At 40.5% G+C, this 16,769-nt stretch overlaps 1 protein-coding gene and 1 long non-coding RNA gene across 2 annotated transcripts; one reads left to right on the top strand and one right to left on the bottom strand.

Moving 5' to 3' along the window:
* Window positions 1-3,204: 3,204 nt before the first annotated feature.
* Window positions 3,205-4,946, top strand: LOC143751595 (uncharacterized). Its single transcript, XR_013207273.1, has 3 exons — window positions 3,205-3,282; window positions 4,263-4,541; window positions 4,633-4,946. It is a non-coding gene; the product is annotated as an uncharacterized LOC143751595 (long non-coding RNA).
* On the bottom strand, window positions 4,924-15,861 carry LOC143751594 (uncharacterized). The gene is made up of 14 exons (XM_077244171.1): window positions 15,724-15,861; window positions 14,605-14,818; window positions 14,229-14,304; window positions 13,671-13,945; window positions 13,431-13,568; window positions 12,817-12,896; window positions 7,335-7,415; window positions 7,052-7,257; window positions 6,804-6,906; window positions 6,558-6,720; window positions 6,362-6,462; window positions 6,077-6,233; window positions 5,584-5,701; window positions 4,924-5,448 (listed from the first exon to the last, which is right to left on the bottom strand). Exons 1-14 carry the CDS (start codon window positions 15,798-15,800, stop codon window positions 5,156-5,158), a joined length of 2,082 nt encoding a protein of 693 aa, XP_077100286.1. The 5' UTR covers window positions 15,801-15,861; the 3' UTR covers window positions 4,924-5,155.
* Window positions 15,862-16,769: the final 908 nt, after the last annotated feature.

Here is a 16,769-nt window from a genome sequence, read left to right as displayed (position 1 = left end):
AGGACTTGAAATCACTGATAAATAATGTAAGATTCTTCTTCTTTGTGATGACCCATGAAAATGATTGCTGAAAATTGCTTTGGTATTGATTAGATATTGCACTGCTTGATTGTTGTTGTTGGTGTAACATCCAATATACACTGAAAACATGAAATGACAAAATTGTGTATAAATTTGGTAAAAGGTGACAAAGTTTAGAGTTAAAGTCTGATTACAGAAGTGGGGCACAATCTAACGCGGGGCTAGTTGTAACATGCTTGTTTTAAATACTTCCACACATGCTAGCCAGGCTTGTGCACAATTCAGAATTGAATTGAGAATGACTGCGAAATTCCAATTCAATTCTTGAATTTGAATTGATGTCAAAAACGGGATCTAGAATTACAATTCGAATTTAAATTAAAGGAAGCAGAATTGCAATTCAAAACAAATTCTAAGAAATTCATATAGATATTTTAAGTGAAGTGTTTAACAATGAAGCTTTACAGTATATGTCAGATATGATTGCATTACATATTCTATAAATGATATTAGTTTGAACTACTTGTACAGATTACATTAACAGGAAATATTTTCCCCCAGCAATGAATGTTAAAAGCTCTAGTCACAGAACAAATACTTAAGTTTGATTTATTCTAATTGTAATTTTGTGGAACATGATAGAACATTAATCAGAACATGATAGAACATGACTCCCAGAATTACTTTAGTAAATCTTTAGAAGAAAAAAAAACAATTTTAGGTGGACATTTGTTTATATATATATATATATATATATATATATATATATATATATATATATATATATATATTAGAACAAAATGTATGCAGGGTTGAGGAGTGAGTTAACTGTGATGAAATTATGTTATTGAATTACAAAATGAATGTAATTTTATTAAGTTGTATTACTGAGGTAAAATGTGTAATTTAATTAGTTACTAATCAAATTAAAAGGAAATTGATTTACATTGATAAAGTAATCCAAATAAAATAATCCAAACCACATTTATAATGGGTAATTTATAACTGTAAGCAATTACATTTCCAAAGTAACCTTCCTAACTCTGAATGTATGTGAGATTCAACATATTCTTTCTGTTGTGTGACTAGGGTGACCACCCGTCACGCTTTGTGTTGTACCGCACAGCATTTTCACCCCTTGACCCCCACGTCGCATTTTGAGAAAATGTCCCGCATTTTTATCAGTCTGTTTGTTTTTAATTATCATATTAAGAAAATGTGCATGCGTTCTTTTGCCTTTTTAAGAGAGCATTTTATTTATTCTTTTTGCGGTGTAGTTTTTAACCTATATTTAACAACGCTTCGTCAGAAGTACAAATACAACAGCCGTTTTTAAAATCATATCCAATGGTTGAAAAGAAAGGAGTAAACATGGTCACTAGTAGGTTGTCAATCAAAATGTTGAGCGGTGATTCGTTCCATGTGTTCCCTGTGAGAAAACAAATGGATAATTCGGTAAATTAAATTTTTTATTTAAGAGAATTTATCAATTTATTGCCTGCTGTAGTTGTTTTTTAATTCACATCCTTTCTAAAAATATGAAAGTGTTTGGTGTAATATATTCTTAATATATAAGGCTGTCAATAAACTAATTTCATGTTGTTTTATATTTTATTTGTTCATTATTTATTTTAGTTGGATTTAGTCAGAACTGTTTCAGAAATAGTGATCTGCATGATGCCTGCTGCCTTTGGTCTCAGTGATGTTGAATTTAAATGGCAAGTAAAATAAAGACATGCTATGTTACATTGTGATGTAATTGTGTTGTCTGGAAGGGACTAAATAACAAAGTATTTTTATCAGCTGAAATACAGAATACAAATGTTTTTATTAAGTTAAATGGACATTATATAACAGTTTCAGGTTATGTTTTAGTGTTGGTAACATGTCCCACTTTGTCCCACACTTGGTTTGTTTGATGGTGGTCACCCTATGTGTGACTGTGTAGAATTTATTTTAATTGCCATGAATTTAATTCCACTTCCTGTCATTCCAATTCAAATTCAACTTCCTGTGGGGCGGAGTCAATTCAAATTCCAATTCATGAATTGAATGGAGGCCAATTCGGAAATTCTGAATTTTGCACAAGCCTGATGCTAGCATGACGAAACTTTGTGTATTTGCATATCAACACTATATAGAGAAAACAATTGCACCAAAATTCAGAAATCTTTGGAAGTTATCACTGATCATCATTTATTTAACCATAGCAAAAGTTAATTTCTTAACCTCCTAAGACCTGGTGTCCACATACGTGGACATCACATTTTTGGTTGTGTGCAGCATAATGTGTAACTGGAACATGTTTTTCACAAACGAGGACACTTATACTGCCATCTGGTGGCGTCAGGAGATATTTTTTTTACATAAATAGTTTAAAGATGGCGGAGTACACAGGTCACATGTCACGCAGCCACACCAGACCAAAACGTCCACAAGGTAAAATTTTTTATAACATTTCATTGTTGATTCTTGTTAAGCTATGCATAATAGTATGATTAAAATGGCATGCACATTTGACAAACTTTTGTAACAATAAATATTTACTATGCTGCTAAATTGGATGTCCACATATCTGGACAATGGGACTTAGCTTCGTTGAAACTATAAGAATGTTTAAAAAAAATGAAAATTTGTAGTTGCACTGATCGAGCTTCGTGACGCACACTGGCTCACTCACTCGAGCGCGCACACACACACACTCTCTCTCTCTCTTGCTCGATCGCGCGCGCACACACACACTCTTGCTCACTCGCGATCGCTCGCGCGCACATACATACATACACACACACACACACACACACACACACACACACACACACACACACACACCCTCTGTTACACAGGTTCAAACCTCCAGGGCCTCAATGGCTGTGACCCAGGCCAGAGAGGGTGCTATGGAGTCAAAATAGGGCCATATATATATGCAAAATAAAACAATGTTTCGCAAAAAAAATTGCAAAAGAAAAGTTAACCACTGGGGGAAAAAATAAAGTTTAGCAAATTAAACTTCAGCAGCATTGACTTTGCAACACAATTCTTTGCAACACGGATGTTTCAGTCATCCGCGCCTCTGCAGCGCACGCTTTCCTTTGCGCTTCCTTTTTCTTTGCGCCTCGCTTTGTGTCTCTGATTTGACGTGGGGGCGGGGTCAAGAGGTTGGGGCGCGTCCCTCTCGTTTATGTCATCAGCGCGAGCCCCAGACCGAGTGGATCGATCGAAATGGCGGAGCAGACTGGACATGCGGGTGATGGATCACAGGTATGTATTATTGATAGCTTTCTTCTTCTTCTTATTAGACTCATATATTATTAATAACAGATACTTCAGACCGGCCAGAGGGTGGTATTTAGCGGGGTTTTGAAGTAAAATTATTTTTATGTGTGGAGAGCTTTCACTGAACATCATAATCTCATTTTTTGATGGAGATGGGCCTGTAGAGGCTTTTTGCATCTGAAATCTTTAAATGTAATCCGCAAAAAAAGGCACAATATAGTATAGGTGGTGGAAATAGCATTCAGACATACGTTACTGCATCCGCCATGTTCTGTTGTCATGTGACCCGTATGTTCTTTGACCTGAGACGTTAAGAATAACTGCAACCTTTACCTAGGCGTTAGTACAAATAAGGCTGTCACGATTAACAGACATTATATTGTACATGATTTATTTATGAACAGCTTGTGGGTGAAATAGGTAAAATACTGTTGCACCCGAAAGCTAGAGGTCGCTCTCGTGCGAAAACTCAAAATAAGCGCAGTAGAGGAAGACAATAACACGCATAACTAGTTATAGGAAATGCATATGGACATCTTTTTTATCAATATTCTTAAAACCTTCTCGGGTATTTTCATGATAATAAAGTATATTAATAATAATGATGATGATGTTCGACTGGTGTTGCTTTTTCAAATGCACGTTATAAGTGACTCAAACTCGAACTGCTTTTACATAGAGCAGCATTTCCTACTGATCAGAATCGTGAAAACACTCAAATAAGAAACAATCATGCACAAAACACACACAGATGCATGCACAGAACTCAACACGCACACACCAGCCAAACTCCTTAGGGTGTTTTAACTTTAGCTGACTCGCATATCAATTTGTAAATCATTTTTAATACATTTAATCAAATAAATTCTTATCTTTAGGTCCATGGACCCTGAATTTTAAAGTGTTGTGTTTCTAAGAGTGATGATTTGTTAAACATTACACACTGTTTTCTCTTCCATTTTTAGCATTGAGCGCCTTTGGCGTGACATATGGATGGCAGTTACAAACATCTATTATGATGTTTTGCACAGCCTTGAAGAGGAAGGATTTCTAGAGCCAACCAACAGCCTTCACCTCTTTTGTTGTCACTTTGTGTTCCTGCCTCGTCTCCAGGCCAGCCTCGACTCCTTTACCAGCGGGTGGAAAACCATCCTCTCCGCACAGAGCGTAATCGAAGCCCAGACCAGTTGTGGGAAATTGGACTCCTGCAAAACCCTGTCACTCCTCCTCCAGTCCTATCTGAGGTATTTTAAGAATTTGTGTCTTTTAAAGTATGTAATGTTTTCATGCAAGATATTGCCCCAATGCCCATAAACTATTACCAACTTTTAACAGATTGCACAAGGCGACGACTCTGACTGGGACACAGACAGTATCTCTGACCAGCCGTGGACAGGAATTGTAGTTCCTCCAGTCGAATGCCCCTTAACTGAAGAACTTAAGGCCCAAATTCAAACTTTTTTTAACCCAACCTCACACTCTCAAAACTATGGAAGAGACAAGTATTTAGAAGTTTTAAATTTTGTGCTGCTTCATTCTAAATTGACACTAAATCAATCATTGAAGTGACCAAATGATCCATTTAGAAGCAAATTAACATTCAATTCAATAAAAAACAAACTTAAGTTGACATTGCATGCTTGTTTTATTCTCTGTATTGGCTATATTTAAAGCAGAAAAACACTTGCATAACAACTTGTGTTCTCTTAACACATGCATTAAGATATAAAATTTTACAATATGTAACATGTTGTGTTCTCTACACATACACAATAAATTTCAAAACCATAAGAACATTTACCAATGTATAAAAGGTTTTTTTCCTGAACATGTACAATTCCATACATTAAGTAGCATTTTAAATTCTGTTAAAACCGTCGTCAAACTGAATGGCTTGCAACATGACTGATTTAAAAGAACTGTAGTCACCCATATTTACCGTGGGAAATGTAATTTTTCTGGCACAGGCACTTACAACTGGGAAGCATATTTTATGTTCTGGCATCCTCTGCATACACTCATGGTCAAAATTAAGAGAAATTTTGAATTCTTTAAGTTCTGACATTAGAAGAGGTTTGTGTCCCTGGCCAGTGAGCCATTGCATTACACGTGGGACAGTTAAGGGCAGGATGTCTCCGTCAGGGTTATCCTCTACAAGCAAAAGAACTTGTTATCTCTAGGGTTGGTATTGTCTGAATTAGATCAATTACATTTTAACATTAATTTGTGTAATCTGCAGTTTTTTTAAAAATATTTATACTAAATCAACTGTCAGTTCATACATACCACAGCTTTCAATTTCTTGGAGAAAGTCTTGCAGAAAGTTGATTATAGCCGTTTCATAAGTCTCTCGTACTGATCCCTTCTCCGACATTTTCGGAAGAATGTTCTGCATGATGAAAGTCTGCATCAGCCTGTGGGGAAAAAACACAACCATCCATTTTCAGGTACATATACAAATATGCATTTGGCTTTTATCCAAAGCTACTTTATTCCTATAATAACATTTGTTTTAAGTATGTGCAATCCCTGATATCGAACCCAAGCCCTTGGGCTATGCTAGCACTGTTATCTAACCAATAAACTACAGGAAACCATTACTGAGGTATTAAGAGCAATTCATTTTCTACTATTATTTTTTGTAAGGAACAAGTGTTTGACAATTATTTTTTAACTTGGCAAATAATAATTTTCCTATATATAATATTCCTAAAATGAAACCATTTCTAAAATGAAAAACATGATATTGGCATATATTTTTTTCCCCAGTTATTGATACCTTATCATCATCATCATCCACCTCATCAGGGACAAAGAACTGGTGGCAAAGTCCTGAATGGTTTTCCAGGATGTCCACAAAATTGTAGACTTCAAGACCTTTTCGGATATGCTTCAACAAAGGGACCAAACGTAGAGTTGCATGCAGCACAATTGATCTGAAAAAAGAACCAGGAAATTCTTGCATAATATAGACAATGTTGTGGCTAATCAGTATATCTGGTAGGCAGCAAAATTAAAACTGTTTGCAAGGTTTCAAATGTAAAGAAGTTAGACTTTTTCTGACCTTATTATGGCCTCTTTGTTCTCAGGTTTAATGGCCCCAGTAAAACCACAGTTAATTATTTGATCATTCCATGCAGAGAGATCAGTTTCTTCTTCCTCCACCTGAAAACACAAACACGTAAACTGTGACAAATGGTGTGCTTGCGTAGAAATAGCTTTTATGAAATCAGATTTTATTTGGAGAAAAAAATGACTACCTTTTTAATCAAATTATAAAGTTCAGCATCATCCACATCATCTATAGTGAGAGTTGATTCATCCAAGTCTCCAGATGAGAGATAAGCAAAGCACCACGGCCTCAAGAAACGGGGGGCAGGCCCACCCTGAGCGAGACTAACAGAAAACACTTCTCCAGCAGTCCTGAAAGAAAGAATACAAAGTAATATTTAGTTGTATGCAAAAATTACAACTGACATGTTACTACAATGTAAAATATTACTAACCTAAAAAATCCCTTCTCCAGATTACTTAGGGAGTAGATGGGGCTCTTCCCTCTCTGGTGTCCTCTATGCTCAAAGAGGTGTTTTTCAATCTCACCAATCAAATCTACAAACAAATGTACAATTATAAGCACATTAAAACATACCAAATCTCATAATGACACATGTGGTAACTGTTTATTTTTTTTCTAAACTTTAAATTGTTACGATGAATATAAAAACCTAATAAGGCGATTGTGAACCTGACTTGCCTGAAAGAAATTCCTTACGAATGGCACCTGTGTCAACACCTGCTTCCCCCAAAAACGTTACACGCAAAGTATTGCCCGGGGTTCCTCTCTTTTGTCTTTGCCACTGCACCATAGCTCTTTGATAGAAGTCATTTCGAGAAACACAGATCTTGAAATCCTTGCTGTCATCTACCCTACTTGCCAACAAACGCAATACATCATCTGGACTATAAAAACAGGAAAAAAGGATTAGTAAAGAATTCTGATGTCTCAGGGTTGTTAAAATGTAATAAATAGACTGTACCATTTCATGTCTGGGCCTTGGTTTTGCTGTAGTGATGTGCCACACGGAGGACTCCTCTCATAATCCTGTGTCTGTAATATACTGAGTACATACCCAATGGTTAGATTGACGACTTATAACATTTCACGAGTTTACATGTTAATGAAATCTAATGTAATATTATAATGCGTATTTGGCTTGCTGTCCGGGGGGAGGGCTCCGAGCTCCGAATTCGGCCCGACCCCAGAGTACTCCCCAAAATGCCGGATAAACGAAGGACAGCGAGCGTAGAATTTAACCCCCCAAAAAGTGAAGGGTATGTATTTACCAAGGAACTAGCTTGCCTGTTCGACCGGGAAGGCTCTCGCAACGACCGACTGGAACTTGGATGCTCACGGGTCACGGCATCGGACGGATAAGCCCATTCTGCAGTTGAACTGACAGCTCGCTGACGCAAGAATTATGCGAGCGTGAATTTGTGGACGAGTTTAACCGTTCACCCGGGAGGGCTCTCGCAGCGTCCGACGGGAACTTATATGCTCACGGCATCGGACGGGTAAGCCTCGCCAGGTTGGACGGAGGGCGCCCGCTGGACTCGGTCGGGAGGGCTCAACCGGCGCTTCGAAGGGGGGCTGGGGCACGGGAAAGACCCCTCACATCCCGACGAATGGGGAGCCCACCTGGTGACACGAGAGCGGTCGTCCGGCGACGACTAAGACGGGCAGACTCTCACAGCAATTCGAACGGGAGGGTTCAACCAGCGTTTTGGAAGGGGGGCGGAACCCAGCCTTCGAACGGGTGAGTCATCGCTGCGTGCGAATGGGGGAGTCTGCATATGATTGAAAAACGTACCCTATGAATATTAAGCGAGCGTGCAAGCGGCGAGCCCAGATGTAATCGGAAGGTTTGGTGTAAACGGATGTAACTGAAATGAGGCGCAGCAGGTGATAATTATAATTTCATTAATTAGTTAGGGCTTGGTGAGCATTTCTGATGAAAAAACGGCTAGACCTAATATAGGTTTTGAAGGCATTCGATGACCAGCGACCGAGGGTTTTGATTTGTTGTTGGGAGAGACCTTTTTGAGCGGCTGTGGTAGCTGCTCCGATGCGGAATGAGTGGCTAGAGAAATGCTCTGCTGTGACGCCGGATTTGATGAGGACTGCTTTAAGATGCTTTTGGAACCAAAATCTCGTATCTGGATGATTGGAGTCGTTAGTGAAAAGAGGGTCGAGTGGGGATTTGGACGAGGAAAGTCTGTACTGCAGGTAATTAAAAAGCGAATGGTACGGTTGGATGGGAGTTTGTAGATTGAAAATGTAAACGAAGTGACCTCTTTTGTCTCTGTCCGTTTTGCTTTGTTTAATGAAAAATGATATGGTTTCATTATCTACGATCTGAAGGTCTGAAATATTGGGATGGATATTTGGGTCGAATAAGGAAGTGATGGTCAGTTCGGAACAAAGGAGGAAACCGAAGAATGCTAGGATGAACATAGCTTCTAATGTATATGCGGTATTGATGGAGTGGTATCCAAGACGGAGTGATGAGATGCATCTGGTGAGTATATCGATTGTGATTGGTTGTCTGGTATCTGGGCGCGTGGGGCGGGATCTTTGGATTCCCTTAACTAGAAGGGACGTTTGGGAGTTATTTATTGCGGGTGTAGGTTTACCGTGGATTAATTTATGGAAGAATTGAATGCCGCTTAGATAGCTTTTAATGGATCCGGCTTGGAGACCTTTAATACTATGAAGATGAGAAATGAATGAAGTAACTGTTAAAAGAGAAAATTCGGGAAACGACAGGTTGTGAGAGAGGTGGAATGATTTGAATGATTTCCATGCGGTGTAATAAGTTTGCAGAGTTTTGGGAGAAACGGCTTGGAGCATGGATTCGATGGACGTGTCCAGGAGGGATTTTAGCGGATGGTTTATGGGAAGATCAGCTGAAAATAAGGAGGTACTGGAGTTGGAGTGGGGTCTGCTTCTGGTGCCAGCATCCTGAATTTCTGAAAAGAGAAACGGGAGAGAGAGTCAGCGATTTGATTTTGAGCCCCTGGGACGTGATTAGCAGTTATTAAGAACTGGTCGCATGCGGAGATCCATATGAGGCGTCTGAGGAGTGGCATAAGCGCAGGTGAGCGAGAACGACCTTTGTTGATACAGTGTACGGTTGCTTCGTTGTCGCAATCGATTTGGATGCTTTTGGTTGACCATTCTTTCCCCCATAGGGAAGCTGCGACGACGATTGGGTAGAGCTCGAAAAGGGCAGAGGAGGCTGAAGACTGGGGTGTGTCCAGGAGCTGAGAGGGCCAGGGAGACACGAACCAGCGTCCTTGATAATAGCCGCCGAAGCCGATCGAGGGAGCTGCGTCTGTGAACAGTTTGATATCGAGGGGGAGAGAGATAAAGTCGTCGTAAAAAAAAGTTAAGCCGTTCCACTGATTGAGGAAATTAATCCATAATTTTAGCTCGTTTTTTGACTCGCCGGAAAGGATGATCCGATCTTCCAGCGCATGAACAGATGAAGAGAGGGCTAGGAGATGCGCGATAAAGGGTCGGCCCTGTGGAATAATGCGCATCGCATAATTTAGGTGGCCTAGCAGCGAGAGAAGTTCGCGTTTTGAACAATCTGTGCTGTCTGTAAAATTGGATGCGATTAAGATGATGCGATTGATTTTTTCCTTAGGCAGTGCGGCCTGGAATTTTGCTGAGTCCAGATTGATGCCTAAGAACTCGATGGATGTAGTGGGACCCGATGTTTTCTCCTGGGCTAACGGAATCCCCAGCTCGGCGAAAACTTTTTTCACTATGAGGAGTTGAGCCTCGGGGAAGGTGTCTAGAGGTGAAATTATTAGGAAATCGTCGAGCAGATGGAGAAGATGAGGAATTGCATAATTATTGGAAAGGATCCAACATATGGCTTCAGAGAGAGTGTCAAAGATTTTTGGGCTGCTTTTGCAGCCGAAAGTTAAGCGCATGGCGAAATAATACTTTTTCTGCCAGTTTACACCGAATAAGTGCCATGAATCGGGGTGTATTGGCATTACTTTAAAGGCAGAGGAGATATCTACTTTTGCAAGCCATGCACCTCGTCCAGCTATTTTAATCATGGTTATGGCTTGTTCGATATCATGATAGTTGAGAGAATACTCTTCGAGAGGGATGAGACTATTGATGCTCGGATATGGAGAATTATGGGGGGCTGAAAGGTCGATTATCAACCGCTTTTTTCCCGAGAATTTCCTGGTAGCCACGCCTATGGGGCTGATGCGAAATTTGTCGAACGGGGGGGCCTCGAATGGACCCATCATGAAACCGGATTCAATTTCTTTTTTAATTAGCTTATTTACTACTCCAGGCTCTGCTAAGGGGGACTGAAGGTTAGCGCAGATAACATTTTGCGTTGGATGGCTTTCTACACCGGGTTTAAAGCCTTGAATGAGACCTGTCAGTAAATAATTTGTGAAGTTGGCATCTGGGTGGTGTGATAATTCTTCGGCTAGACGGAAAACATTCACAGGAGTCGAGAGATAGTTTTTTGCGTTTTTATTGACAGATTTTTTGACTGGGCATATCACGCGGGCGTGTGCGCCGCCACAGTAATCGCAGACGTGGAGAAAATGACAGCGTTGTCTTGGGCATCTCCCTTCATTGAAGTTCCTACAAACTTGTCTATCGTGTGCCGAGTATGGTGCTCTGATTGAAAAATCTTATCTTGCGTGACGCGGAACGTAACTTGTGGATTTTATGGCATTCTGCTCTGGGCAGGGAGGGATCGATGGATTAATTTGGGGGCATGCCGTGGTGGCATGGATTGTGGATCTGCAGATTGCGCAAGAGATATTTCTGCACCCGAGGAAGACTCGGTTATGGAGATCAGTGTCCAACGCTCCCCAATAGGGACACTGATTCCACTGGGAAACGCGGACGGCGCATTTTGCGGAAAACAGCTTGTGGTACGTATAAAAATGACTACCCCCGTAAGACAACGCGAGCTCCGCTATGATAGACAGATAGTCGTTCAGCTCGCGCCGTCTATGGGGAAAAGACGAGCATATGATTTCTGTATAGCGGCTGAAGGCGATACAGAATTCGGCTAGTGACAATGAACGTGATGTAACCTGTGAGTTATTTTTAAGAGTGACTGAAATGTCGCCGCAGTCTACTTGGCGATTGGACTCAGCTGGGGGAAACAAGGACAGGAGAGAGCCCAAATCAACATCTGCACCTGCTAGGATTTGAGCTCTGATGTTGTTCATCACTGGAGGAGGTTCAGTTGCTACTGCATTCGGAGGGGCTGGTTGAGGAGTGGCTGAGAAGAGAGAGAAGGGAGAACTCACTTGGAGAGGGTTAAAGGGATGGGAAATCGGGGCTGTGGCCGTTTGCGGAGGCATCCTCACGCAGAGATCGGCCCCCGGGTTAGGTGGAGGAGGAGGAATAGGAAGAGCATAGTGTGGAAAGGGAAGGGGAAAGAAATGCGCCGGAGTTTGACCGGCTAACGGAGGCATCCTCACGTTAGGCTGAGCACCTGACGCTTGGGAAGGAGGAAAACTGAAAGAAGTAGAAGGGAAGAAAAACGTTTGGGGATCGTGTAAGAAAGTGGAACTGCCGGGATCTAGAGTCTGAGGTACCACAATGGGAGGGGCTGAGGAGGGGAGTTGACCTGGAGGAGATTGGCGCCCATCCATGACTGGTTCCGGGGCGCGGCCCAGGCTAGCGGAAGGTCTGTGACGCCGTGGTGCGGGGGCGGAGCCCAGCGCTGCAAGTGAGGAAGGAGGTACTGCGGGACGAGCGATCGGGGCCCGGCGAGCCTTGCTCGTTCGAGCCGAAGGAATTGGAGCTGAAACAGAAAGGTGAGAAGATTGTAAGGTGACATATAAATTAAATAATTCTGCTTTTTTCATCCTGCGGGAGAAATTTGCATCAGAATTAATTAGGGCTTGTCTTAGCCCCTTAACTATCCACTTCCCTATGGGAGGGATGTTAGGGGGAGCTGGAAGGTGGGAAGGCGCGGAGGAAGACGATGATGAAGATGATGAGTTCCTCGCTGGCGGTGGTGAGGGGAGTCTTCGGCGTCTTGGAGTATGCGGAGAGGATCTGGAGGGCCGACGTCCCCTGGTTAAGGATGGAGGCTCAATGTTGTCGTTGGCTGCTGGAGAAGGAAGGGTCGCTGGATCTGCGTTTTGCGGTGGAGATGACTCCGTGATGAAGGATTCATCGTCGGAGGGGAAGAGCTCTAACTCGGACATGACTGCACGGAGGCGGAGTCAGATGCTGAGAAATTAGTCATGAGACAGGAGGTAAGGGAAGGCTTTATTTATACTGGCTTCTTCTTGTGCTGATTGGATGATTACCTGAACATGCTCCTCTCGAACTTTGTTACATAAAACTTCATTTACAACATGTCATAACACTTATAATACTCAAAACATGTTTTTAATACATAACCTTATTAAATGTCTGTAAAAGAAATAACTTTTCATATCATTAAAAATTACCTATCTCCACAAACACTTGCATGCATGGGCAACTCTGTCTGTGAAAATGTGTCTAAACAAATGGGACACTGACCCTCATCCTATAAATGGCAAAAGGACAACTGATTAAGTATTATACAATAAAATCCCAATTAAAACACAATTGGTTATTTCCAAACTCCAATCAAGTAATTTGTTTAATTGGTCACTTTTAATACTTTGGTCACCAAGTATTTTGCAAGATCTAAACAAGCACTCGCTGTTTCAGTTTTTTTAACTTTACAAAAAACATTCTGATTCAGTTCTAAATGTTTAGTAAATTGTATTGACTTCTAACATTTGTGTAGTTTTAAAACTATAAAAATAGGGCATTCTTCTCAACCAGTGTTATTTACCTCTTGCAAAATGGTCTTTATGTACCAATGAGAGACAGTATAATTACTATCAATTAATCAAAAGTGCTTGACAATAAGGCACTACAAAGAAAATACCATGACCGTTAGTAATAAAATCTTAACATTAACAAATTAATTTTACTAACTGCACTGGTCCTTATGCACTTATATTAAAATTAAAAGCAAATGTATTCTCAAATATTTTGAATATTAAAAACACAGCATTTTCATTTAGCTCACCTCAAAACTTGTGGTGGGTGTAGGAGACCAAGTTTGTATTGAAGTGGTGGGTGTAGGTGTTGAAGCTGGGGCTGTAGGGGTAACTGCTCTGGTAATCTCACCAACTACTTTTACATCTTCATCATCATCTTCAGTAGTCTGAAATGACAAAACGAGATATATATTCTGCCTAAAAGAAAACTTAACTGAAAAATGTTATAATAAATTCTACAAAAAAATGTCATTGTGTAAACAACATACCTCATCATTAGCTGACTGTGTGCAGCCACCACAAGATTTAACATGCAAGTACAAAACTGGTAGTGGCATTGTGGTTTTACAAGTACGACACTCAACCTTTTGCATCTTAGCAAACTCTTCTTCTGAGAATGGCAGTGGATCAAGACACAACTCATCTTGAAGAGGGACCATATACAGTGCTGTTCTTCCAGTGGTGGTAGCCATTTTGAGAAGGCTTCCTGTATAACCCTCGGAGTCTGGAGGGACAACAGTAAGCTTTCTTCTTCCATTCCCTCCTGACAATTTAAAAACACATTAACAAATCCAGCAATAAAAGGTCTTTACTATATAATTGGGCTTTATACTGTAGCTAAAAACGATGTCAAAAAACAATGCTTCCCATATTCTATTAACACTTCCCTGTGTACTATTATTAAAAAAGGATGTAGCCTGGGATTTAAGGTTAGAATGCCAGGGGAAATGTTCAATTAATAACTACCTATGGAAATTACTTGCACTGCAGTATACTCTACTCAGATATTCATGTTTGTGTCTGTTCTGGTTGACAGTACAGCATACCTGGTGCCTTATAAAGTAACCACCCTCCAGTAAGTGACTTCATCTTTGGAAATTCAGCTTCAAGGAGCTTGCATAACTGAAATAAACATGAAACAGAACAAGGGTTCTCAAACAACCATACAAAGTAAAAACTAAATCTTTATCACATTGAAAATTTTATGTGCATTTGTTTGTCATTTTTATACATACTAATTCACATTCACATTTTACTATGTTTAAGCAAATTATGTTCATTCAACTCTGCATGTTTTGAAAGTGGAATATTACTTTGAAGCAGTTAATTATATATTATTCGCAGGGTGATATAGAAAAAATCCTGCTCTAAAATCAGATGGCACAAACTAACAAATTAGATTGTACTATAAAATGAACTTACATCCGAATGGTTCACATTGGATGAAATTGTAATCACCCGTTTTCCTAGTCCGGCCTGGAGTAGTTCAAGCTCTTCAGAAGGTGTGGGTGAGGTGTCAGTGATGCTGCTCATTAAATATATGGAAACAGCAAATGGTTTCCAAGGTGTGGCTTTCACATGTATTTGTGGATTTGGAGTTTTCTTCTTTGCTTTTTTAAACATACCAGGAAAAGATCTACAAATAATAAAACAATGTTAATTATAATAGTAAACATTCAAAAGACAATTGTTAAGATAATTAGATGTGGATGCGGCAACCTGGCCATATCCTGCTCTATTCGAGGCTGAGAAATAGCAGGACGCTGCTGTCGTTGTTGTGGCTGCTGCTGCTGACCCTGACCTGACTGAATCTGACCAAGGCTTTGGGTCAGAAGACCTATTAAATTCTGTGCAGCTGTACAGACATCTGAATATTCTCTCTGTTAAATAGGTCATGACAACATCATATAGGATTATCTGAAACAGGGGTTTTAAACTCAGTTCCTGGAGGGCCACAGCTCTGCACAGTTTAGCTCAAACCCTAATCAAACACATCTGATTCAGCTAATCAAGATCTTCAGGATTACTAGAAACCTCCAAACAGGTGTGGGTTGGAGCTGGTTTGAGCTAAACTGTGCAGAGCTGTGGCCCTCCAGGAATTGAGTTTCACACAACTGATCTAGAATAAGTGCAGTAACAATGTATCATATAAACAACATCACAGCATTTAAACATAGTCTATAGGGATGTGACCTACTGTATATAAATCCACTTGTTCGGAATCAGAAAGAGGTTTATTTCAAATTATGTTTGCACATACAAGGCATTTGTTTTGTATTATTTGTTTTCAATTTACAGTATATTTTGAGAGACACCTTTGGCATCGTTTATAGTCCATAATACAACTAGGGCGTGGATAATAATAATAATAATAATTTATTAATTATAAAACAACGTGAAAGGTGTGCATATTGAGAGAAATGTACAGCCGCCGACGATTAGCTAATCGCCACATTAACCGCATTAATTGATCTCTAACTTACTTAAATATAGTTATCGGTCTATCTAGCGAACTTGAAGAAAGCTATCAATAATACATACCTGTGATCCATCACCCGCATGTCTCTGCTCCGCCATTTCGATCGATCGACTCGGTCTGGGGCTCGCGCTGATGACATAAACGAGAGGGACGCGCCTTCGTCCCTTGTACACACCCCAACCTCTTGACCCCGCCCCCCAACCTCTTGACCCCGCCCCCACGTCAAATCAGAGACACAAAGCGAGGCGCAAAGAAAAAGGAAGCGCAAAGGAAAGCGTGCGCCGCAGAGGCGCGGATGACTGAAACGCGGATTTAAAGGAGCGGCGCAAAGGGAAATATGTGTTGCAAAGTCAATGCTGCTGAAGTTTAACTTTGCTAAACTTTATTTTTTCCCCCAGTGGTTAACTTTTCTTTTGCAATTATTTTTTTTACTTGCAAAAAAGCATTTTTTTCTCAATACTCTATTTTTATTTGCAAAACATTTTTTTTTTTTTGCAAAACATTTTTTTTTTTTGCGAAACATTGTTTTATTTTGCAGATATATATGGCCCTATTTTGACTCCATACGCCCGCGCCTCTCTCTCTCTCACACACACACACACACACACACACATACACAGTTCGATCGCGCCCGCGTCTCTCTCTCTCTCTCTCTCTCTCTCTCTCACACACACACACACACACACACACACAGTTCGATCGCGCCCGCGCATCTCTCTCTCTCACTCACGCACACACACACACACACACACACACACAAAGTTCGATCGCGCCCGCGCCTCTCTCTTTCTCTCTCACACGCACACACACACACACACATATTGGAACGTGAGTGAACTACAAAGCCTATAATAAAGAATAGTTTAGCATCCAAATACATCGCAAATGTTGAAACAGTTTTATTCTAATGAGAGAGTTACGTGAGCCCAACACCACTTACTTTCACTTTCCCGAATAATCCAGACCCACCAGAGCGCACTATTCCTACAACATCATCAGTGCTATTGTGGTTCACGATCATAGGCCCTGTCCCCAAATGGCACACTTCATATGAATTTTCGGTCTTGTGTACTTATTTCATGTGTCCGTTAAATCCATGAAACCGTAG

Source organism: Siphateles boraxobius, unplaced genomic scaffold (assembly GCF_051911475.1).
Source record: "Siphateles boraxobius isolate OS27281-9 unplaced genomic scaffold, OSU_SipBor_1 26, whole genome shotgun sequence".
NCBI classification, from domain to species: domain Eukaryota; kingdom Metazoa; phylum Chordata; class Actinopteri; order Cypriniformes; family Leuciscidae; genus Siphateles; species Siphateles boraxobius.
The sequence above is the reverse complement of the archived record's forward strand: the minus strand, read 5'-3'. Positions and strand labels throughout refer to the sequence as shown.